The 24,869-nt window shown below is 41.6% G+C and overlaps 1 protein-coding gene across 1 annotated transcript; it reads left to right on the top strand.

Moving 5' to 3' along the window:
• The first annotated feature begins 104 nt into the window (after positions 1 to 104).
• On the top strand, positions 105 to 23,208 carry dvl2 (dishevelled segment polarity protein 2). Its single transcript, XM_003458869.5, has 15 exons — positions 105 to 265; positions 5,718 to 5,787; positions 9,197 to 9,351; positions 13,309 to 13,418; positions 13,644 to 13,773; positions 13,983 to 14,073; positions 14,164 to 14,233; positions 14,346 to 14,485; positions 14,971 to 15,047; positions 15,806 to 15,873; positions 15,961 to 16,095; positions 16,542 to 16,673; positions 19,042 to 19,218; positions 19,624 to 19,848; positions 21,575 to 23,208. Exons 1-15 carry the CDS (start codon positions 105 to 107, stop codon positions 22,135 to 22,137), a joined length of 2,304 nt encoding a protein of 767 aa, XP_003458917.1. The 3' UTR covers positions 22,138 to 23,208.
• Positions 23,209 to 24,869: the final 1,661 nt, after the last annotated feature.

The raw sequence follows: 24,869 nt of genomic DNA, 5'->3' as shown, positions 1-24,869 counted from the left end.
ACAAAGTTATCGCTACCTCGCCTCACGGTGTGTGTGTGTTTCTTTCGGAAACTTCCAGGTCGGCAGGAAAAGAAGAAAAAAAAAAAGAAACCGCAAACGTAGAAATGGCGGAAACCAAAATAATTTATCATATCGACGAGGAGGAGACCCCGTATTTGGTGAAGATTCCCATCGCTGCCGAAAATATCACTTTGCTGGATTTTAAACAGGTCCTGAACAAGCCAAACTACAAGTTCTTCTTCAAGTCTATGGACCAAGACTTCGGGTGAGCTGCAGTGATTTCTTTCCTTCCCCTCTCTCTGTCTCTAGTAGAAGGAGAGCTGTGAGCTTTGCTTGCAAAATAAGGAGATCCATCATGCAAACGTGAATGTAGGTACAGAAAGTTTGGAAAGCAGCCCCCCTTTTGTTGTGCTTGGATTTTCTGATCGGAGGAGTGCTGACTTCCTAGAGCTAACGTGCGTGCATAGTTTTGGGAGAAAATGCTGTTTGTATCTCTAAGACTCACTCAATCCCATCTTCTGAGCAGTTGTGGTATATTTGTCGCTGGGGGCTCGGGGGTAACTTATGGTTCGAGGGAGGGTGAACATGCATGAAGCCAGCCTGTCTGGCCCCCAGTCAACCAAGCCCGGCCTTAATCAGAAAGTTATAATGAGTGGTGATGAATATCCAAATACCAGAGGTAGCTGTGTCGGCTGGGACATTTCTCAGAAAACATCATCATTACAATGGGAGGCATTCCCTGTCCCTGCTGCTTTTCTTTGCCCTAATCCGTATGCCTCCCTCCCTCCTTCAGTCCATCATCTGCTGAAATCCTCGCCTTTTCTTTCTTTCGGGTTTTGTCTCCCCTCTTTAACACTTTGGCCTGCCAGCCATCCTTTCAGTCCCCCACTTCCTCACACACACAGACACACAAAACCTAAACTTCCTTAGAAAGAGCCGTCTCCTCGCCTCTGTCAATTTAATCTTGCTGTGTGTTTTCGCGCAGAGGAATGCATGTTTGTGGTTTATTCACACAGCGAGAGACCCTTAGGGTTTTTGTTAAATACATTGTAGTCTTGGATGAAGACTTGGTCTGGGCTGTTTGTCTCTTTTACTCCGTTTGGATGGCACCAGGGGAGCCTGTGCCAAGCCAGCCCTAATATCAACCCGGAGATGAGGTAGATTTTTTGGCCTTTCACTGGGCTTTGACAAAGCTGGTGGGCAACTATTAGCTGTCAACAGCAGCAACATCAATAAGAGATCTGTTTAAAAAGACTGTACATCTGGTCTAACCAGTGCCTGTACACCCCACCCCCCAAAAAAAGAATAAAAAAATTGGAAGTTGCAGTTTACCTAATGTAGTCGAGCTGTTTGCATTATAGCGTTAAGCCTAGACAGTATATAGAAGATGGATAGTTTTTGGATGGATGGGCATGATTTTCAGTTCTGAAAAGTGAAGCTAATGTGGAAGTACCTTGTAATAAACAGTAGGGGGCGACTCTTCTGGTTGTGAAAAGAAGTCCGCTTGCATAGAAGTGAACAAAGTGATGTCACTCCAGAATTAGAGTGTTTAGTGGGAACGTTGTAAAAGTGAGGAAAAACAGGATTTGTTTTGCTTTTTATTAAGGTAGAGCCGGTGGTGTAGCACTAGTAATGCAGTATACTGTTTGTTTTTCTGCACTTAAAAACAATGCTGCAGCACATTCCTGGATGGAGCCTGACCTGTGCTCTGCGTATGGCTTATTCAGTGAGTAACAAATGCACAGAAGTTGTAGTTTTTATACTCTTTATCATTACCAGTACCATTTTGGATAGTTAACTCAGGGTTTCTGGGACTGCTTCGTTTTACTGAGTAGGAAATTCAAGTTGAGGGGTACGTTCCAGTTAAACATTCCAGCTGAGAACTTGGAAATCTGGACTTTCGTACAAATCTCTAACACAGCATTAGGGTGGGCCTTTATTGTGTTTGACAACCTGCTGCTGTATGAGTGAGCACTGTCCCTCAGATTTAAAAGTCTGAATTCTGCTTCTGCACCAAATCTAGTTATGTAGAGCCCAAGCAAGTGCCAAGCACTGTTGTCTGCATTTATACCCGTAGGAGCTGCACAGACGACGATGTGTACTTAGATTTCTAGGGAGATGTGTGGCAGGTTATGGCATAGGTTTGTAGAGAAGTTGTCTGTCACTAGTACGTACACAGTGATGGCCATGTTTGGCCTATGTATTTGAAACCCATATTTAGGATTTGGGATCCATCACCTAAGCATACCATACTATAGCATCTTTTTTTATAAAGCAGTTTAGAAGAACCACAACTAACACAAAGTGGTGTACATTGGAACTAAATAATAAAAATACACAAGATTGAAATAAAAATCAATTAAAAAGGTCAAATAACTACAAGAAAAAGAGACTTCACCATTAAGGTGACACTTTCAAATATCTTCCATATATACCAATATAATCACTTACTGTTTATAACATGTAACATGAAGAAAACATGTTATGTGGAAAAAGGGAATGACTTGATACTCTGCTCACTGACTGTTTATTTTCTATTGAATTTCCTTTCAAAAGCACCACAAACTGACGCTACCAACATGAAGTTTGAAACTTTTACAAAAAGTGAACATTATAAACTTTCCAGACTTTTTGGAGGTCTGTTGTATTAGTTTTAGTCTAATGTCCCAAACAGTGTGTGTGGGTGTGTCTGCAGCTGTCATGCGCACAGTAAGATAATTAGAGAGCTTTTCAATCAGCGTCTCGGTTTATTATTTTATCTTTACTAGACTTTGTAAGTTAGCTGTCAGATTAAGAGCTTGTCCCTGTGTAACTGGGCAACACATGATTATGTTTAGACCCCGTGTGCTTGTGTGTGAGCACTAAATGTTAAACGTCTTAAACAAGCCACCCTCTGGAAACTCTCAAAGACTGTATGGCCTGTCTTTAAGTTAAATTGCACTGTCTGGCATCACGCTCTCTCATTTGAATATCTCCAACTGAGTTCAGATGAAAAATTTCAAACATAGCTCTGAGTCAGCTGTCCAATCAAAGCAGGGACTTTTTCTCCCCCTCTCTTCCCCCTTCTCTCTCCTAACCAGGAGAGGAGTGTGTAATAGTGTGTGTTTTCATTTGTCCTGGGTCGAGGCCAGCTGTCGAGGAGATCTGTGTGTGTGGCAGAGGGGGAGCTCCGTGGAGCAGAGCAGGCCAGGGCTGGTGCTGGGAACCTGGACCTGGACAGGGGCCATTTGCTGGGTGTCTGGGGTGTCTATGGGGAGAAGAAAGGGAGAGAAAGAACAGGGTGGTGTTCACTTAGAGTCACTGGATATTCTGCTGTATACATGTGCGCTGAGAAGGGATCAGGGAGCTGTTTGAGTAAGATTAATTGTTAGAACAGCAATGCCGTGTTGAGAGTGAGGAATTTAAGGGTAGCAAGGGACTTGAAGAATGGTAGTCGGCAGGGAAAAGCTTAAGTTAATCCAACAGGACTCTGCATATTTCAGAGTTGTTTATGCATTGTATTCGAGGCATTTCAGTATGTGTGTGAAATGACTTTCGACTGTGGTCTCTTGTTTGTTTGGGGGACAGAGGAATGACGACAGTCTTAATCTCTGCAGACACTTTGTGCATCTGTCCGTCTGCCGTCTAGGTGCAGATTTATAGTGCTGAAAAAGTGTAATGGATAGGGAAAAAAAAGATTGTTTGCTACGTCAGTAGCCACATAGACAGGTCTCTCAAAACCTGCAGCAGATCCTCAATAGTGCCCACTACAATCTGGCCGTATGCTAGCACGCACCCACAAAACCAGCTCTCAACAGCTGCTTACAAAAGCCCAGTGGAGCCTGACCAAGTCTCACACACTTAAGAGGAGGTACGTTGGCATGTGAAGCTGGAAAAAGGAGACTTTTGGAGGCGCTTGAACAGCCAAGTGTCCTCTATGTAGCACTTACGCCCAGCTCGGTCTCTTGGAACTACTGTAGCTGAAGCCAAGTGTTTGCCTCTCTGTAAACATGGAAGTCTTAGATGGAGGAGGGGAAAACTGCCAGACGGATGTGTTGTCTTTAAAGAATTTAGACCATGTTGGCTATTAATGTTAAGTAGCTGCTGTTATCTGTAATGGCTTTGCATGCAGATTTAGTTGACCGGGTTGTGTAATTCGCAAGTAGGCTCAATGTGTTTTAGCTCATTGTGGTAAAAGAAGAAATTCCTCAGTGTCTGTGAAGCACATTTGTGATGTTTGTTGTTAGTGTGCTGATTCATGGCTCCATGACTTGGGTGGTATTTTGGAAATAAGATTAGAAGCAGGATCCCAGTGATAAGCTTGTACTTATATTAGTGTGGAGTTTACTTTTAATGGGGGCTAACTGAAGCTAAATTAGTTAATTGTTGCTTTAATATTCATTTAAACCTCTTACAATACTGCAAAATTACATTTAGATCAACTTGATATACATTCAAGGAATCTGAGGTCAGGAAGGAGACTGACCGTTTTGGCTCTCCTTTGTGTACAACTAAGATATTTGCAAAATGACTGCACAATCAACACCTCGCCAAGACTGTGCAAGTTGGATTCACACTTAAAGAATAATTGCAATTTTGTTAATACTATAGTCAGAAATGACAAGAAAAGTGATGGATTTGTGCCAGAGGAAGTACCAGAAGCTCATCAGCTTTACTGCAAAGATCATCCTCCCCTAATAGCCTATTCAGTAAGGAGCCAGTATAATTCAGTTCAGGTTTAGTTATATAGTCCCAGCTCACAACAGCAGTCGCGCAAAGTTGCTTGCAGGGTTATTGCAGGATTAAGATGGTACATTGTTATAGAGAGAACCCCAACAATTAGATAAGCCCTGGTGTGTGACTACAAATGCTAAAAAAAAGCCAGTCCTAGGCAAGGTTTCCTCTACCTCTGCTGACTGAATCCAACACATTTTTAACACAATTTCTGTGCCCTTGTTTCATTTCATTTTAGAGACATTTTTGAGACTCAACTGGGTCACACTAGCTTCTTTCCTCTGCTGTTGTTACACTTCAGGGGTGTTTGTTGGCAGCCCCTAGTTTGGTAGTGTTGGTGAGATACTTGGATGTGTTACACAATCAATTCCCTATTATAATAAAAAACAGGCAAATTGTTTTATCCTTAAACCAAGTTTTTCTTGTATAAAGGAAATTTTTGTACCTCCCAGAGAGGTTCTATTCAACCATGAATGAACCCCTTTTTATCTCCATTGCCTTTACTGTTCATAGCGATTAATCCGACTGGCCTATGTAGTCACCCATCAAAAAAAAAAAAAAGCCTTTAAACTCATTATCTTTTTTTTTTTCTTTAGAAAATGTTCCTCAGGTTCGGCTGAATGCGATCCTCCTCCCAGCCATCCTTTTAATGTGGATTTACAGTTTTTCAGTGAAATCAGTTTTAATATGAGTGTGATCTACTGCAGCTGCATTGATGTGGCTGTAAGCTGATGATTTACCCAGATGGGTTTTGAATTAACCCTGGCACTTTGATTTGGTGCAGCTGTGTTGTTGTCACGGGCTCATATATTTCATGTAATGTGTCGGTAATGTAAACTGTTTAATTCCCCTCCACACTTTCACTTTTTCCATTTATGACTTAATGTCATTTTCAGCCCTCTTTTCTCCACTGCAGTGTACCATACAGATCACACTTATCATGATGTCAGAAAACCAGAACAGTTCAAACCTACTGAATCTCCCTGTGTGTCTCTGTTCTTCAGGGTGGTGAAGGAAGAGATTTCAGACGACAGTGCCAAGTTGCCATGTTTCAACGGCAGAGTGGTGTCATGGGTAAGATATGATAAACTTGCTGTTTATTTTCTTTTTAAAGCAGGAGTGGAAGCTATACAGATTTGCCTGCTAACCTTTCTTTTTCCATCATTTCCTCTTGAGGCTTGTCTGAAAATGTCAAGACTTAACTTTAATCTCAAGAATAAGCCTACATCATGTTTAGCCAGAGGGTGTTTGCAAAAACCACCTCTTCTTTTTCCTGTCTTCCTTCAGACCTCCCTCAGACCAACAGTCTTGTCTAACCAGCAGCAGTAAAATGAAGTAATTAGATTTCAGATTTTTAGTCATTAACTTTGCACAATTACATGTCATCAGAGAGTTTGCACATCTGGTCCTGGCTTGCTCTTTGGTGAAATGTTTGGAAACTTGGAACAGGAAAAAAACTGAACCAGAGTAACTGTCCACCCAGGTAAAACAGGAGGGAGCAGACTCAGCAGATGTATGGGAAAAATGTTCTTGGAGCTTTATCAACAGCCTGAGTCACTGGTAGTTTTGCTAGACTGTTACTCTCAGACTTCAATAAATCTTTTGTCACTCGAGAATTTTCTTACACTGAGCGCCTTGAACCTACCTTTTCTTTGCATGACATTTTGTTTCCCTTTTAAAAATTTTAAAGAGATTTGTCAAATGAAAGTATGCACATTTTAACCTGGAGACAGACATGATGTCCTTGTTTGCAGTAAGTCTGATGCACTTTTTCCATTTTTCTGAGAGAGGGTCCTTACAAATATTTTCCATATCATAGTTATGTTTCCATGCAGCTTGCGAGGTGTCCTTTTTGTACCATTTTTTCCCAGTTATGTGTTTTAACACTGAGGACAGTAGAGATAATGCTCTTAACTGCTTTATATCCATAGGGGTTTTAGTGTTGTTTCTTCTGCTATTTGTGTAAATTGAAAGTTTACAAAATTAGAAACAGCTTAACCAGTTTATGCGATGAATCTCATATAAAATTTAACACAGCAGTTTTCTTTGATTTCGTTAAAATCCCACAGTCATAACAGTTGTAATGTTTAGGGGGTTTTTTATTATAAGAGGTGTTGCTGATTTTCATTCAGTTGGTTTTAGATGTAATAACATGGTAACCACCTTTCACTGAAAAATAAAATCCATCCATCCTTCCATCCACCTTCTGCCTCTTATCTGGGTCCAGGTTGTGGGACAGTAGTCTAAGCTGAAATGCCCAGACTTCCCCATCTCCCTGACGGTTTCCTTTAGCTCTTTCAAGGGGGACAACCCAGGCAGTTCCAGGCCTCGGTCTAATCCGGGGCCTGCTCCCACTAACACATGCCCAAAACACTTCACCAAGAAGCATCCAGGAGGTATTCTAGTCAGATGCCCGAACCATCTCAACTGGATCCTTTCCATGTGGAGTATTAGGAGCTGTAGTTTGAGTGCCTCCTTAACAGTCACGCTCTATCTTTAAGGCTGAGCCAAGCCACCCTTTGGAGGAAGCTCACTTCCTTCTGCTTGTATCTGCCATCTCGTAGTTTCAGTGTATACCCACAGCTCAGGGCCATAGGTCAGAGTAGGAACGTAGATCGACTGGAAGATCAGCGGCTTTGCTTTCAAGCTCAGCTTGTACTTCAACACAACAGACTGATATAGCATCACTGCTGACACCACACCAGTATGTCAGTCTCATGCTCCACTCTCACCTCACAACTCAATGAACAAGACCCTTTAAATTACCCCACTTGGGGCATTCCACCCCTTTCCAGCTGAGAACCGTGACCTCAGACTTGGAGGTCCTTATTGTTAAAGCACAAACTAAATGCCTGTTATTAAATTTACACATTTACATCAATATCAGCAAAAACTCAATACTATAAACAAGATGCTATATTAAACTGGATATGCTCTCACTAAAAAGATAGTTCATTGTTTTCCTTGCCAGAGTAATTGTCAAATCTGGACGGGGTGGCTGCAAGTCCTTATAAAGCTTTTATCTTAAATGCGTATTTGCTAATAAACTGCCTTAAAAGATTTAAATGGTCTTAAATTCATTTTAAATGTGTCTTATATGTTTTTAGTCAACTCACAGCTAAAATGTTGACCAGCAACATAAAATTTTCACTCTGTCGACACATTGATATCCTACAATGTGACTGCATTGTTAAGCTGAGCTATTTTGGAACAACTGGACCCCCGATTTAGGCGGCTATATTAGCAGGAAAGCATGCATCACAGTTGTTTACATGCAGCAATGCATGACTTGGCCATGTGCAAACACATAGAACAGTATTAGGCGAGAAAGTCAAGTTAAAATTCTGTAGCCGCACGGAATTTAACATATGCGAACATTTAAATGAGCATGTCAAGAGCGAAAAGCGTTTTTAAGTTTGCCAAACAAATTCACGAAGGAAGCAAATGTTTCTCTGATTGTGTTAACTGATACTCGAGCCGAGCTGCACGCAGCGTGGCTTGTTAGCAGCTATAGCACAGCGAGTTGCCAGGTACAGCTTTCATACTTTCCATTTCTCTTGTAGAAGACCCAGTTGTTGTACTCCACCCTGCGGGTTGCATTTAAAAGGAGACAAAACACTGAGACTTGGCCCAGATAAGAAGGACAGGGGCTGGAGCATCTGTTAAGTGCATAAGAACTCAAAGAGAGGGAGAACAAAGCTCAGACACCAGAGGGACTGATATGCGATCTGCACAGAGAGATGGATGAAGGGATCCCAGAAGATGAGTGTCTCACAGTTACGTAGCCATTAATGGAGAGCAAAAAGCAGGGAGTGACTGGATAAAGTGGGCAAACGTCTCTGTGCACATGCTTGTGGACATTTGGTTGAGTTATTTTGACAGGAAATACAAAGCATGTTTATATGAAGTCACTGAATGCACCAAACTTCCCAAACTCTGGAGCTCATATGAAGTTTATAATAAGAAACGTTATGTGTGGGCTCTGCAGTGATGTAAGAAGGCCTGGACACCGCTCTCTGTGTTTCTATGGTCCATGTAATTGGAAGCTATATGCCATTTATCCTAATTGTTGATGTGTGATACCTCTCTCTCCCCTTGTATGTGTGTGTGTGGACACTTTTGTTGTATAATGAAGAGAGACAGGTTAAGTGTAGTATAGAATTTCAGTTTGCCCTTGAGACTTTCGTCTGAAAAGAGTACAGTGTTTGTGTGTCAAAGTAATTGACATCGTACCCGTTTTTCCTCCCTCTGCCCTCCACCTCCTTCCTTCTCCTCCTTTCATTCCTCTTCTTTTTTTTCACCCTCTCGTCTCTCTGCCCTCTCTTACTTTGTGCCAGTTTCTCACCACTCCACATACTTGGCTACTTTTTCCCTAATACTTTCCATCCTGCTTCCCTCGACCTTTACCTCAGATTCTTTCCTCTCTTTATTTTTTTTGTGTTGTCTCTAAATCTCTTTTATTTTTCTTCCTTTTATATATCAGTTGGTATCTTCAGACACTCCAGCTGCAGAGCCTCCAGTGGCGGTGGTCCCCCCTGTGGAAACAACTACCCAGCCTTTGCCCCCTCCGCCACCCCTTCCACCCCCACCTGCAGAGAGGACCGGGGGCATCGGGGACTCCAGACCACCATCTTTCCAGTAAGCAAAAAACACACACACACACACACACACACACACACACACACACACACACACGTGAATCATTTACTGTGTATTTAAAGTGAGGGAAATGATTATTTGATCCCCTGCTGAAGTTTGTAAGCTTGCTCACTTACTAGGAAATGAACAGTTTCAAATTTTAATGGTAGTTTTAGTTTAATGGAGAGAGACAGAACATCAATGAAAAATCCTGAAAAAAACACTTTGCATAAAAGTTTTAAACTGATTTGCATGTCACTGTCATGAAATTAGTGTTTGATCAACAAGTAAAACACAACTTAGTACTTGGTGGAGAAACCCTTGTTGGCAAGCACAGCTGTAAGATGTTTCTTGTAGTTGGTCACCAGGTTTGCACAAATCTTTAAATCCTTTCTTAGCTGCCCCATGGCAACTCAAAACTTCAGCTCCCTCCACAGAGTTTGTATAAGTCTGAGGTTTGATGACTGGCTAGGCCACTTCATGATTTCCTGCTTCATCTTTAGCTGCTCCTTTGTTGCCTTGATGGTATTTTGGTCATGCTAGAACTCCCATCCATGACCCGTTTTCAGTGTTCTGGCTGAGAGAAGGAGGTTCTCATCCACGATTGTATATTACGTCTTGTTCATTGACCCCTCAATGCGGTGAAGTTATCCTGTCCCCTTAGCAGAAAAACGGCCCCAATAATGGTTCCAACTCCTGAACTGCAGGGATGTGCTTTTTGGGTCATACTCAACATTTTGCTCCTTTCAAACACAGTTGGTTGAGATGATGTCAAAGAGCTAGATTTGACCACAGCACTTTCTCCAGAACCATCTCTGAATCATTTAGATGTTTATGTTAAACTTTGTGGGCTTGCGTATGTGTCTTGAACAGGGGGATCTTGTGTGCACTGCAGGATTTCGTTTCATTGTGCTCTAGTGTGTTACCAGTGTTGTTCTTAGCGACTGTGATCCCAACTGTCTTCAGGTCATTAACAAGCTGATCTCATGTAGGTTTGGGATGATCCACCACTTTTCACCCATTGTACTTGAAGATTTGCAACACACACCTGTGCTGCTCCTATAGTTTTAATCAGGAGCTGTATATTTACCTGAATATCTCACACTCTCAGAGTATCAGGTTTATGCACGAATATGTGAGCTCATTTGAAACTGATCTTAGCTGGGACCGCCCTTGTTATTGACACAAGGAAAAGCTTTCAATCCCTGAGTAGACAGATCTGATTGAAGTGTTCCCTCACACAGTTTGAGTATGTTTTTGCCATATTCAAGAACTTCCATTCCAGTGTGCTTTGAAATGTTATGAAATGTGGGCTAGTTGGTTTGGATAGTTGGGGTTACTGCAGAAAACTGTAACATCACATTAAGTTAATATGACAAATGTGTCAACAAACAGTTTCCCAGTGATTATTCTTGTTTAACGCTGTTTTGGAAATATCTGCTAATAGCAGTGAACCAACTGGTTTCTCACTTTGTTTGCTGTCAGTTCCTGGGCAGGTATTCAACGCTGGGTTTACCAGAACCTGCTACCAAAAACATTAGTTTTGAGCTGAAAAAGCAAAACGAAGAAGTGAATATACTTAAAAACTATCAAGCTAATACAAGTCTTTAGAGCAAGAATGACATCTCATCTTACATGTAGTCATTTCATTTTTTAAAACAGACAAACAAACAAAAACATGCACGCGCACACACACTCACGTGTGTGATTAGGACAGCTTTTTAAAAAGCAAGAAATCGGTATGAATGTTAAAATGACTATTTATTATTTATTTGTATTATGTTATATAGTACAGCTTTTCTTTTGTTTTTGAATACTCCTTGTACACACATGTACAAAGAGGGTTAAAGTGGGACTTCACAGGTGGGCAACCTGTAAGATCAGGTGTAGCAAAAGTGTGTATCAGTGTGGGCCAAAAAATCAGAAGCGGTTGCATACTGTTTTGTATTGGGATATCCAGCAGATTTTCGCTTTATTTTACATAAATCACAGGTCAGCTGTGATGAACTGCTACTCTGATATTCACTGTTCTTTGTGGATCGAGCCAATTGAACTCAACAGGATATAAACAGATGATTCAAGAGCTGTAGGGATGATTTCTAACGCCTGGGCAGTATAAAGCTAATCAAAAAGGTAGAATTCAGTGAGTGAATCTAATCAGCTTCGCCAGCTTAGATATACATTGATGTTTGCTGCCTTTCATGTAATTTAATATTGATATTGATATGACCAATCCAACATTACTGAAAACTATAGTTATAACTATAGTTTTCCATCCTTTATCTTTATAAAAAACCAAGTATTTCTGCACACTGCTGAGTCATTAGTAAGGAAATAAGGAAGAAAAAGTAAATTAGTTATTTGTTTCCATAATATGTTTGGAGCTACAGCAACACCTTACTGCTCATATGTGATAATCTTCAAATGAAAGGGTCTCTGATACTAAAGAAAAGGTTCAGTGTAACCAGCTGTTTTTATGACTGGGTGGTTTCCAGGTTACTGGATGCTGATCCTTTATGAACTTATTCCAGATGTATTATCAGTGTAGATATAACACCATTAAGCAATGAGAAACTGATTTTTGGGGACAGTTCTTTTTTTTGTTTGTTAAAAAAACAATCAAACTGCGAAATGCTTAACCAGCCATTTAATTATGGGTCTCATGAATCCAGTGTTAGTTGTGCTTTTAAGTTTTTATAGTGTGGACAGTGGGTTTGAATCTTAAAAGCAAACTAATTATCATTCAGTCTGATTGTGGTTGTGTTGATGTACACACAGCTTACAAAAATGAAGAAATCCATGTGAGTGGTAGACAAAAATGAAAAGCTTACTATGTGATGTCGATAAAATTACAGTAGCTCTAATGCACAGTGACCATGCTGTGCTTTGTGTCTTCATGTGTCTTAAACTTTTTGATCATTGTAGGAAAATGTGCTAATACTGGACCAGCAAAGAGATTGTGCTGTTCTGTAACCTTCACTGCAATAAGAGACAATGTAATACATAGCAGATGTCATGTCCAAGGCCTCATTAAAGTGACACGTACCTGACCAACAACTTTAATGTAAGCAACATTAAGCATATAATGCTAAATGTTTGTATTAAAATGTTGATTTGGTATTTAAAAGGGAACGGTTGTACGTATGTTCAACACTATAGTTGTATTCTTAGACTGCCAGCGTAGTCTGACAGCATCTAAGGATCCTATACTGGGCCTTGGTCCATCTCCTGATTTCACCCAAAGTCCTTCTCAGGACACTTATTTGGACAATTACCAAGTTGTTTTTAAATAGGGTAATATATATATGTAATTGTTCTGTATATATGACAGAAAATAAGGAAAAGAGTGATTAGTTCCCTTGAACTGAAGAGTAGTCTATAGTTTGACGAAAGAAATGGATGGACTGATGTTAGCTGATTCTAGTTTATTACTGATAAGGATGTCTCTTGGGAGATAACAGCAAAATGTCTGCAAACATGGCAATGAGATCATTTACAAAAAAGGCCTCTTTTGACGTTTTTCCACCAGAAGCGCTGGCAGTCTTTCCTTTTGACTGTTAAAATGTCCTACCCTGAAAATATTACAATTCTTTAAACAGCAAATTGGCACTTATTTTCTTTCTTTATTTGTATGATAATTAATAAATAATATAAATACTTGTATGATGTGTCAGATTCAGTTAAGCCCATTTTCATTCAGAGGAAGCTGTTAGAAATTAGGACGAAAAAATAAAGCATAGATATTCGTATACAACAGCAGGCAGTACTGCATTAAAAGAACGGGTAATTTAAGGAAGGGCATGTACTTTCTAGCCTACTATAATTGCAGACATGCATAACATAAAATATGTATGTAGTTAGAAATGCCTTTTATGTTGTAAACACTGATTACTGCAAATCCAGTGTTGAAATCCAGTCGCGCTCTAATTCCATCTGTAATTGTGCTTATTTTTACAGTCCCAATGCAACAGGCAGCGTGGAGACTTTGGACGACCAGACTGAAACGGAGTCTGTAGTTTCTTTCAGGAGAGAGAGGCCTCGGCACAGAGAGAGCATGGAACAACACGGTGAGACACTCGTGCACACGAAAACAATCCTTTTAATACTGCCTCCTATCAAGATTTGGCACGTCTGTATCTCCCAGACACTCAATACAAGTTGATATAATCAGAGAGTTGCTGAGGAGTGAGGAATGTTTGGGATCTATAGGGAAACCCTGACTTGCACAAACATGAAAATTCATGTTGATTATTTTCCCTGTTGTCTTTGGGGACTCTCGTGCGGCATCCCAGGCCCTCGTGTGAACGGCCAGAGTCGTCTGGAGCGCCACCTGGCAGGATACGAGAGCTCTAGCACGGTGATGAGCAGCGAGTTAGAAACGACCAGCTTCTGCGACTCCGAGGACGATGACACGATGAGCAGGTGAGAAAGAGATGAGCATTATGGGTAAAGATTTTTCCGTCTACTAAGGAACTCAGTCTGATAAATGTCGTATGTATCCCACAGGTGATGAAACGGGCTAATGAGAGAGAAGCTGTCCCTTAAATTTGTGTTGACCTCCTTAAGAGGCAAGCCTGTTAAAGGTTTATGAGATTTTTCTCTCTCTTGACCTTTCACCTTTTGTTGAACAGGTTCAGCAGTGCCACAGAGCAGAGCACAGCCTCGAGGCTTCTTAAGCGACATCGTCGACGGAGGAAACAGCGTCCCCCACGTCTGGAGAGGGTGTGTGCACACAATTCACTTTGTGCAAACAGATTAAATATTTTGGTCATGTCAGTGTCTGTAGTGTAATGTTGTCATTTCCTGCTCCAGGCCTCCTCCTTCAGTAGTGTTACAGATTCCACAATGTCTCTGAACATCATCACCGTCACTCTAAACATGGGTCTGTACTCTCCTCATGCACCTCATGAACCTTTAAACTCATATCTCAGATTCATTTTTCTGACCTAATGTTCACCTCGTCTTAACACTATTGTGATTCCTCAACCGTACAGAGAAGTACAACTTCCTGGGTATCAGCATAGTGGGTCAGAGCAACGAAAGGGGGGATGGAGGCATCTACATTGGCTCCATCATGAAGGGAGGAGCTGTGGCTGCTGATGGACGCATTGAACCTGGTGACATGCTGCTGCAGGTGAGGAGGAATGATGGCTTAATCCTATATAAATGATGATGTGTTGTTTTATTTTGTTTTTTAAATTACTGCTCAGACAGCTGGTTTATCCAGGAAATACCAGTGTGGTTGTTTGGTTTTGAGATCTTCTGGGTTTCATTTCAGGAGCTTTTCTTATGGGTGATCCAGTCCAGATCAGTGCTTGTTCACTTCAGTTGTAATTCATTCCTTGTCTACATGAACACATCTGTTTTTCTCTAAAACTAAACAAAGGAAGTATTTACACGTATGACTGCAACTGATTTTTTTTATTTTATTTTTTTATTCTGATCAAGAAGCTAGAACAGGGAAATTACTGACATTTTTCTGTTGAAATGACTTTGATTAATCAGCTACCTAAACAGTTGGTTGTTATTCTTCATCATCAGCATCAATAAATAATTCATCTCTACTTATTAGTCTAAATAAACCTTTTTCTTATGCCTCATTATCCCCTCTCCTCCTAGGTGAATGACATCAATTTTGAAAATATGAGTAACGACGATGCAGTGCGGGTCCTGAGGGAGATTGTACACAAGCCGGGGTATGGTTTTTTTTTTGTTTTGTTTTGTTTTGTTTATTTGGCTTTTTAGATGATATCAAATGTTTCAGGTTTTGTCTCGTCAACAGGTAGTACGCTTTTGTTGTTATCAGGGGTGGGTGGTATAGCCTCAAAATTATCTCATGATATTTCAAGAAGGTTTTCTATAATTATATTTCTGAGAATATAGGAAAAATTTACTGAACAGCATTTTATTGATGCTTGCAGCTTTAAGGCAGCAGCATTTAGAAGTATAACTAAATAAAGGGGATTTTCCTTCTTGTCCTTCTTTGATGTTGTATCTTGGGTTGAGCTTTAATCCAGCTTCCTAAACCCCTGTTTCAGTAACTTCGATCCATCATTTGCTCTTCTTGTCTTTTGACGTGTAGCTAGTGAGTGCTCCAGTGACGCTGTGTGGAGATTTGTTTAAATCGCACATCACTGCTAGTATCTCCTTCTTCGTAGTCTAGTAGTAGTCAGTGTTGTGTTTTTTCCTCAAGTGATGAAACATGTTCGTTCTCTCCACCTTCAGTTTTCTTTGCAAAGCACTGTGCTTTGGGAGGTTGTAGAAGTATCTTTCTTTTTTTGTTTTGTTTTATTAATAAATGATCATTGGAGGCTGACACCCAGCTCTCACTCTCAGACATGGCTTGTCTTGTTGTTGCCATGTGACATTTTTGTATCGGGTAAATCTTCACCCCAGTATTAGCATGGACGATGTGATCTGACCGTAGTCGTGATGTTTGCGTACTCTTTTCCAGGCCCATCATCCTCACAGTGGCAAAGTGCTGGGACCCGTCTCCTCAGGGCTACTTCACTCTGCCTCGCAGTACGTACAGCTCTGCCTCAGACACAGAACACGCGGATCCATGTTTGTGTCAGTAAATGTTTCCTAATTGTTTTCCTCATCCTGCAGATGAGCCGGTCCGACCCATTGACCCTGCAGCATGGGTCAGTCACTCCGTGGCCATGACCGGGGCTTACCCTCCCTACCCAGGCAGTTCCTCCCTCAGCACCATCACGTCCTCGTCCTCCGTCACCGAGACTGAACGTAAGAGTCTTTGCATTCTCCGCGATCACCTTACTATATATTTGCTCCTTTATAATATCCCCTTTGCTCTCAGCCTTTTCATGGCTGTGTATTATTTTCATAAAACTGTCCTTCATGTCTAGTTGTCTAGTTTCATATCCAGACTCGTGATATTCAGTCTGAATGCTGTTCATTATTCTAAAGTATCTCTTTCCCCTTCTTCAGTCTGTGTCCGTCTTTGTCTCCTACCAACACTGGCACAGGAGTCGTTTTTCACATCTGTCTTTCTGCTTTTGTCGCGGCTGTTATGTGATAAATGACGTCTGCTGCTTTCCTGCTTTTGATCTCTTTCAAGTTCCACTCCTTGCTTTCTTGTTTTTGGCCCCGTTCTGTTTTCATCTGTCATGCTTTCTTGCATTTTTTTCCCTCCTGAGATTTTCCTTAAACACTCTTTTATCCCTCTCCAGGTTTTGATGACTTTAACTTATCACTGCACTCTGACATGGCATCAGTCGCCAAAGCCATGGCCTCACCAGAGTCGGGTTTGGAAGTCCGGGACCGCATGTGGCTTAAAATCACCATCCCCAACGCTTTCCTCGGTAAGACAAAAAGGGGAAAACGAGGCAAGAGAGACTGCACTCGTTCCATGAACTTTTTGTGGCTCACAGGACTTTACAGGGCAGGCATTATGTTCACAGAATTAAAACCGTGTGACTTGTGGGAGGAAAAACCCCTCAAGTACAAACGTGAATGCCTGTTTTGAATGAAAACATGTGTTAAATTGGAATTGCATGCAGCTGAATCACAAGGGATAATTACTACGTGTTTGTCTACTTTGTGCTTTTTGAAATGAAAATTTGGCGTTATATTCAGTCTCTGATTTTATTACTTTCCCCCTAACTTCTTAATGTACTCTAACACAGCAGCTCACAGGCACACCTCAGGCGTCAGGCAGGTTTTTCAGTCAGAGGTGTTCATTTCACCTGGATAGTTTTTGAGCTTGTCGTTTTCCTGCTAAATTCCTCTTAAAGATATTTGATTTATAAATAATCGCTTGGTTAGATTTCCACTCGGCTACTTTAGAGGTAAGCCAGAAGTAAGCCCAGCGGTGTTGATGTTTCAATTTCTCCACATAAATGCATGACTCAGTGGTCTGCATACAGCACTGGGAACCCTTCACTTTAAAACAAACTCTCAAACAGAATGCAAGCAGTGAGGTTACAGACACGGGGAAGTTAAATATAAGGAAGTGTATTAGGAATAAAATGTATAACCACACCCAGCCAGCTGTGTGGTGTGGTACATTTGATGGTGGTGTTGCTTTTGTTGCTCTTCACTGCAGCTGTTACAGTGCTGCATTTAAAGTACAATTTTTTTTTTCTTTTCACAAACTCAATCTGCCGTTTCTCAAACTGTCTGCTGGAACAACAGCAGATATGAAAACATCTGTTGTTTTCATATTGATGTGGCCTCCAGAGGGAGACAAGCAAGATTAATGAGTTAGTGTCTTTATCTAGTTCAATCACCGTGGTAACTACGGCTGAACACATAACCTGAATTCTAAAATCCTCCACACATATTGACAACTTGAATTAAAAAATTCAAATTTGGATTTACCTATCGATTATTTTAAACATCGAGTAATCTATTGATTAGTCAATTGATTAATAGAGTAATTAGATGGGAAACATTTTTGTCTTATTATGGATCAACTGCTCATTGTTTTCCATTTTAGAAACTGCAGAGTTTTAAAGTTTAACCATATACATCTGTCAAAAGAGTAGTTACGATCACCCTAACAAAAGAGTTAGGGCGATCGTGGCTCAAGAGTTGGGAGTTCGCCTTGTAATCGGAAGGTTACCGGTTCGAGCCCTGGCTCGGACAGTCTTGGTCGTTGTGTCCTTGGGCAAGACACTTCACCCGTTGCCTACTGGTGGTGGTCAGAGGGCCCGGTGGCGCCAGTGTCCGGCAGCCTCGCCTCTGTGAGTGCGCCCCAGGGTGGCTGTGGCTACAACGTAGCTTGCCATCACCAGTGTGTGAATGACTGGATATGTAAAGCGCTTTGGGGTCCTTAGGGACCAGAAAAGCGCTATATAAATACAGGCCATTTACCATTTTTACCATTTATTAATTAATGTTGTTTAATAATTGTTATTGTTTAATAACAGCAGCCCCTCTTTGCTCCGGCTCCACATTAAACTGTGGCAGCGTCATCATCACTGCAGCAGTGACCTAAAGTTAAACTTTTTATTCACACTCTGCACCTAAATATGTTTCTATTGCGGGTCTGTTTTTAGTCACAAATGCGGGTGAAATGCTCCCGTTTACATGACTCGATGAATCGTTGCACCGAACCATTAATCTCGGGTCCCTTTTTTGTAACAATGTTGGCTTTTACTGTTATATTTACCGGCCTGCAGCACTCATTTTCTAATTTTTCCTTCTGTATTTACTGGTGTTTTGAACAAAATTCCTTCACGGGTACAAATTTTAGTGACTGTTAAGCCACATGACGAACGTGACACTTAAAACAAAAGCATTCACAGCGCATGAACATGAAACATGAACTGGGATTTATTATGATTGTTTAAAAAAAGGTGTGTGTGACAATGCTCGTGCAAAGTTTTGCACAGTAGGGAAGAAGGTACATGCAGATATATGTATGGTATGTTCATTATAATAAGATGTTCTAATGTTGATCATTATAATTTAATACGTTTTCTGATTGTAGTAGGGGCGCTCACAGGGATTATGTTGTTTAGAAAAAGAGTCTGTGAAACATATATTTTATATGAGCACGCACTGAGCCTAGTGTGTGTTTTTGTTTTGCTAGTTTATTTTAAAAGATCAGTCAAACCTCTGCACTGTATTTCATGATTCATTGAATTTTATTATGAAAACCTGGCATCTATGGGACAAAATGTTTCTTAATGATGATTAGAATGATTTCTCTGCACCCCTCATCAGGTTCAGACGTAGTTGAGTGGTTGTTTCACCACATCGAGGGATTTCAGGACCGCCGTGAAGCCAGGAAATACGCCAGCAACCTGCTGAAGGCCGGCTTCATTCGTCACACGGTCAATAAGATCACATTCTCCGAACAGTGCTACTACGTATTCGGAGACTTGAGCGACTGTGAGAACTGTGAGTGGCTGCAAAACCCTGACATCAAACACTGAGCAACACATCAGACTGCTGAATTTTTATCCTTAATCACATTTTTGCACGTGGGCACTGGTGGACGCACCGGTTGTAGAAGGGGTTAGACATTTGACGTCATAGTTATCAAAGGATTCTTTAATGTCCTGCCATCGCTAAAATGAAATCTCAGGAAAGAAGACCAATGATTGTCCACAAGCTGCAGCATATTACAGGTTCAGATCTAGTCATTTTTTTCGGGTTTGGTACAAGAAAAGATTTTTTCACGTCAGAGGTTGATATTTGAAGCCATTGATCATGCAAACCTAAAAATTATTCTCTGTTAGCTGTAAAACTTAAGGGAACATTTTTGCACCATTGTTCACCCTCTCCCTCGTGTCTCCCACACAGATATGGCCAATCTGTCTCTGAATGACAACGACGGTTCCAGCGGCGCCTCGGACCAGGACACCCTGGCCCCCTTGCCGCTCCCTGGGGCTTCCCCGTGGCCCATGATGCACACCTTCCCCTATCAGCCATACCCAACACATCCCTTCTCCAGCCAGCCGCCTCCGTACCATGAGCTTACCAGTTACAGCTACGCCCCGGGCAGCACTGGCAGCCAGCACAGCGAAGGTAAGCAGAGAGAAATGTTCTTTTATCCAGTATTTATTTTTAGAGTGAGATGCTGTAGGTGAGACTGCTGTGAGCAAACTCTTCCTGTTTGAAGGGCTACTCCAAAATATTACTCAAGAAGTTTAGCTTCGTGGGGCGATCGTGGCTCAAGAGTTGGGAGTTCGCCTTGTAATCGGAAGATTGCCGGTTCGAGCCCCGGCTTGGACAGTCTCGGTCGTTGTGTCCTTGGGCAAGACACTTCACCCGTTGCCTACTGGTGGTGGTCAGAGGGCCCGGTGGCGCCAGTGTCCGGCAACCTCGCCTCTGTCAGTGCGCCCCAGGGTGGCTGTGGCTACAATGTAGCTTGCCATCACCAGTGTGTGAATGTGTGCGTGAATGGGTGGATGACTGGATGTGTAAAGCGCTTTGGGGTCCTTAGGGACTAGTAAAGCGCTATACAAATACAGGCCATTTACATTTACCATAGCTTTAATGACAAAGCTACATAGTGTGCTCTGACATTGTGTATAATATATCCTGTGGGTCTGGATGACTGCACACAGGGTTATTAATCATGGATATAATATTAGAAAATAAAATAAAACAGGACATATGAGCCTATTGCTCAATTTCTCCCATTTCAGGGTTTTTCTTGGCTCAGATGGGCTGTTTGAGGATGACGGTACATCCCTGATCCATGTCCACTAAGGCAATAAGTCTGCATTATATTATTTTCTGCCCTTTTAATGAATAAAAATGTCTGAAGCTGAGTAAATGACGGGCTTTTAATAAAACATTTTACTACTTTTGGCCTAAACCTCCTTTGTGTGAGCCAAAAGTGCCTTCATGCGTGAGAAACCCTGCATTTCCAAAAATTAAAAAAAGTACACTACCCCTTAGACTGGGATTCTGCCTCCTCCTGATCTCAGACGACACATTTTATCTTTCACGTGTAAGATGAAGGTGTTCACCGCTACACCAGAGACTCTGGAGAGCGTTCAAGGCATCTGTGATTCAAAATTTAGCTATTTAAAAAGTGAAAAATCAAAATGAGCAGCAATTCCTGTTGTGCAAAGCAGAGAGGATAGTTGCATATGTAGAGTTAAAGGTTGAAGACATCTGCACACAGGAGTTTGCAACCAGCCATTGCCAGAGTCTAGAATGCTTCAGCTCACTCAGTCGTTAATCTTCACTTTAATCAAATACAAAAGAAAATGATGCATTTTTTTGAAATATTTGTTTAAAATCATAAACAGCACAGTCTGGTGGCTGTAAATTTGTTGAATTACCCAGTCATATGCAAAGTGTTAAGGCCAATGGGTCAAACGCCTGCTGCTAGGACACAACTTCAATGCAAGAGTAGTAAATTTAGATCACAGTAATAAGTAACATCATAAATTAACCACCTCCTATGAACACTTTTAATTCAGTTTTTCTATAAATAAAACTGTTAACAAAGGCAGCTTAAGTTTGCTAATGTGTCTTTGTCCCATGTGTGTCCTGAGGTGCATCTTTACTGTTCTGTCTGAGCTATCACACAATCCAGTGCAACTAAGTTGTTCTAACCCAGCTCCACCGGGGGGGCAGCAGTCAGCTGTGTGGAAAATGCTGTGAAAGTACACAAGAAAGACTTCACAGAAAAGTGTAAAGAATTTTAGTAAAATTGGTAAATCAGCTAAGCAGTGTCATCAGAGCTCAGATTTGTTTGACTTGTTATCAAACAGTTTTCTCTCTCGTGTCGTTGCAGGGAGCCGGAGCAGCGGCTCGACGAGAAGCGAGGGCGAGCGGCGTCGCAGCAGTAAAGGCCCTGGTAGCACTGTGGGCGGAGGGGAGAAATCCCCGTCCGGTGGTGGTGGAGAAGGCGGCGGGGCCGACTCGCGCTCCGGCAGCGGCAGCGAGTCTGAGTACTCGACGCGCAGCAGTCTGAGGCGCGGCCACGGTTCAGCTGCCCCCAGCGAGCACAGCCACGCATCCTCCCAGCGCTCGCATCATCACCGCATACCCCAACCACCCCACATGTCTCCCTACCCGCCGGGAATCCTGCCGTACAACCCCATGATGGTGATGATGGTACCCCAGCATCCACACCCGGCCATGGCAACCGCCCACGGCCTTCAGCACACGCAGCCGATGGCGGCAGCTCCCATGCACCCCGCGTTACCTCCACCTCCTTCCTCCACTCCTGGAGGACCGCCCGGTGCTCCGCCCACTCGTGACCTAGGCTCCGTACCCCCAGAGCTCACTGCATCACGGCAGTCGTTCCACCTGGCCATGGGAAACCCCAGCGAGTTCTTCGTGGACGTCATGTAGTTGTTTTTTTTTTCTTCCTTGTGTTTGGTGTCCGTTCATGTGAAGTTCGTGTTCCCACTTGTGTCGACGAGGATCTGATGGTAGCTTATTGAACTCGTGTGTGCCTGTTGGAGTCGGGGCGCTTGACACTAAATTTGGTCGAACAGGGTTTTAAAGTGAGAACAACGATAGGACAAATCTCAATTCATCTATGTAGAAAGTTTAGCTTCTCTTCTTCAAATCCACTAGAGAGCACAGCCTGTTTTTATTTTTCAGGCCTTAACCCAGGAGGTTATTGTTTCCCTCCTACAGAAAAATGTACAATATTTAGCATTTGATCATTACACTCCTTCAAACACTCACTTAATATTTTATCATGGGAAGCCCCTTCCAGTTCAGCCACTTGCCTCTGAGCTGCCCATCCAGAAACAACTGAGACCACAGTTTGGCACTAGAGGGCGCCAGACACACTCAGGCACTTGGGCCAGATTCATTGGCTGCACAGGAGCAAGTCAAGTGCCTTTCCATTATTTACATTTTCACACTCCAGGTACAGCAAGCATCTTTTGTTTCAGCATTGTTTGACAGTGAGCCCCTCTGTATATATCTATTACTCTTGTGTATATGCAACTCTGCAGACCAGCAAACTGTAATGTGAAAAGAAAGAAAGGTCCAAAAATGTCAGAAGAACTTGTGTTTAGTAATCACTGTCTAGGCCTAGTCATGAGATAACTCTTGTTGTGAAGAATGCGGGGTGGGGGCGTTTTTTGGTGTCAGGCTGTAGAGGCTTGATGGTACTCGTGGCACTAGACGTCCACAGCGGTACTTTTACCTGCATGCAGTGTATATCCTCAGTAACTGTGATCCAAATGCCCCAGCTCTCCATGCTTATTTTTATGTTACTGACTCGCATTATTCACCCGTTCCTTTTTCTATGTGTGACTATATAAATCATGTATAACCCAACTAACTATTAAGGTGCTAAATGAAGAGTCAACATTTGAGAAAGGTGACATTTATAGTGTCACATTGCTTGATTTCATATTGCCACCTTTGCTTGTGTATTTGAGAATAAATTTGATACATACTTACTGTTCAGAGTTGTTTATTTTAACTACACACGTGAAGATTTAAATGAAGTTTGTGACCATGAACTTTTTCACATTGACAGACTGCAGTACAGATGTTGCACAAACTCTAAAATTATGTGGGATTTGAATTTAGCTTAGCATCATGGTTTTAATAGATGTAATAATAGAAATATATATTATCATACGGGAGAACCAGGTGGAAATCTTTAGAATTTATTTTAATAAAGCAGTTAGATCCAGATTAACTAACAGAAAGCAATCAAGTAGCAAAACCAGAGTAAAAGTATCCTTACACTGCAATATCAATAAAAGTTAATACAGCAAAAGAGATGTCAAAGAAAAGCATGTGATGGATACTGATGGCACTTTGTGCTACCAATGCCAGTTGAGCTGTGCTTTAGTGATAATCCAGTAGATTCTATTATACTGACAGAGCTCACTTTGTATAATATATTCTGCAAAAATTCAATGAATATACAACACTGTGTGTGGGTAATTTTATGTAAGGGATAAAAAGGATAGCCAGAGTTTTCAATCTAAACCTAGTGAGTTTAGTGCAGAGGCAGATAATAATGGCGACAGTTTTTAGTGATGAAACATATTTAGCAGTTTTGTTTTTCCAGTTTCAGTCCCCCCCCCCATTTCAAGTCATTTTAGGACTATTAGGTTGAGGTTAAAAACATTAATATAAAATTTGGGTTACTTTTGTAATGTAAGTTCAAGCTGCTTGGATTCAGTCTGCTCAACCTGTTAGACTGTAAAACTGCGCTTCCCATGAAACACTGCGGTTTAAAAGCATCCGGCCAGCCATATGTCATTTAGTCCACTTATTAGATGAAAGGCAGTCAGTGCTGATCAGTTCCTGGAGCAGTTTGCTCATGAGGAGTGGGCCAAAATACCTGCTGAGAGGTGCGGAAGTCTCATTGACAGTTACAGGAATCGTTTGATTGCAGTGATTGCCTCAAAAGGTTGTGCAACAAAATATTAAGTTGTGGGTACCATCATTTTTGTCCAGGCCTGTTTCATGCATTTATTTTTTAAATAATTCAGTTGAAGCATGGTTGAAAAGCAATGTCTGACTTTCATTGGTTAAGATTTATAGAATTTTTATTTATTATTACTTTTGTCAGATTAAAGTTATTTCTGTGACCATTGTGAGTTTTTCTTTCATTGACCGAAGGGTACCAACAATTTTGTCCACGTCTGTATATATTCCTAAACAATATATTCCTAAACGTGTAGAAATGTTGGCCAATCAGAAGTCTAGACGCCTGGGTGGAAAAGAATAAACAAAGATGGCGCATAGAAGCAGTTACTGTGGAGGGACAGTAACTGTGTGTGTATATGTAAGCATTTAAACACTACAGAGAGTAAAATTAACAGTATTTTGTCTAAGTCCGCCATTGTAGAAATTCATTTTACCGAAACAATAACGTGGTGCACAGTGTGACGTCAAAAAAGGCGCACACCTTTGACGCTGCTTTTTCTCAGTTTTCCTCGTCCACGCCTAAACGCCAGCGGGACTTTTTAAAAAATCTCCGTTTTCTGTGACCGAAAACGCCGTTTACGTGTGGAAGTATATTTTAAAAAATACCCGTGTACGTGTGGACGTAGCCCAAGAGATGTTCACCCCTACGTGTCCAAATTCCAGATGAGTCGCGC

The sequence above is a fragment of the Oreochromis niloticus genome, linkage group LG3, assembly GCF_001858045.2.
Source record: "Oreochromis niloticus isolate F11D_XX linkage group LG3, O_niloticus_UMD_NMBU, whole genome shotgun sequence".
Taxonomy (NCBI): domain Eukaryota; kingdom Metazoa; phylum Chordata; class Actinopteri; order Cichliformes; family Cichlidae; genus Oreochromis; species Oreochromis niloticus.
This window is presented reverse-complemented; position numbering and strand designations above follow the sequence as displayed.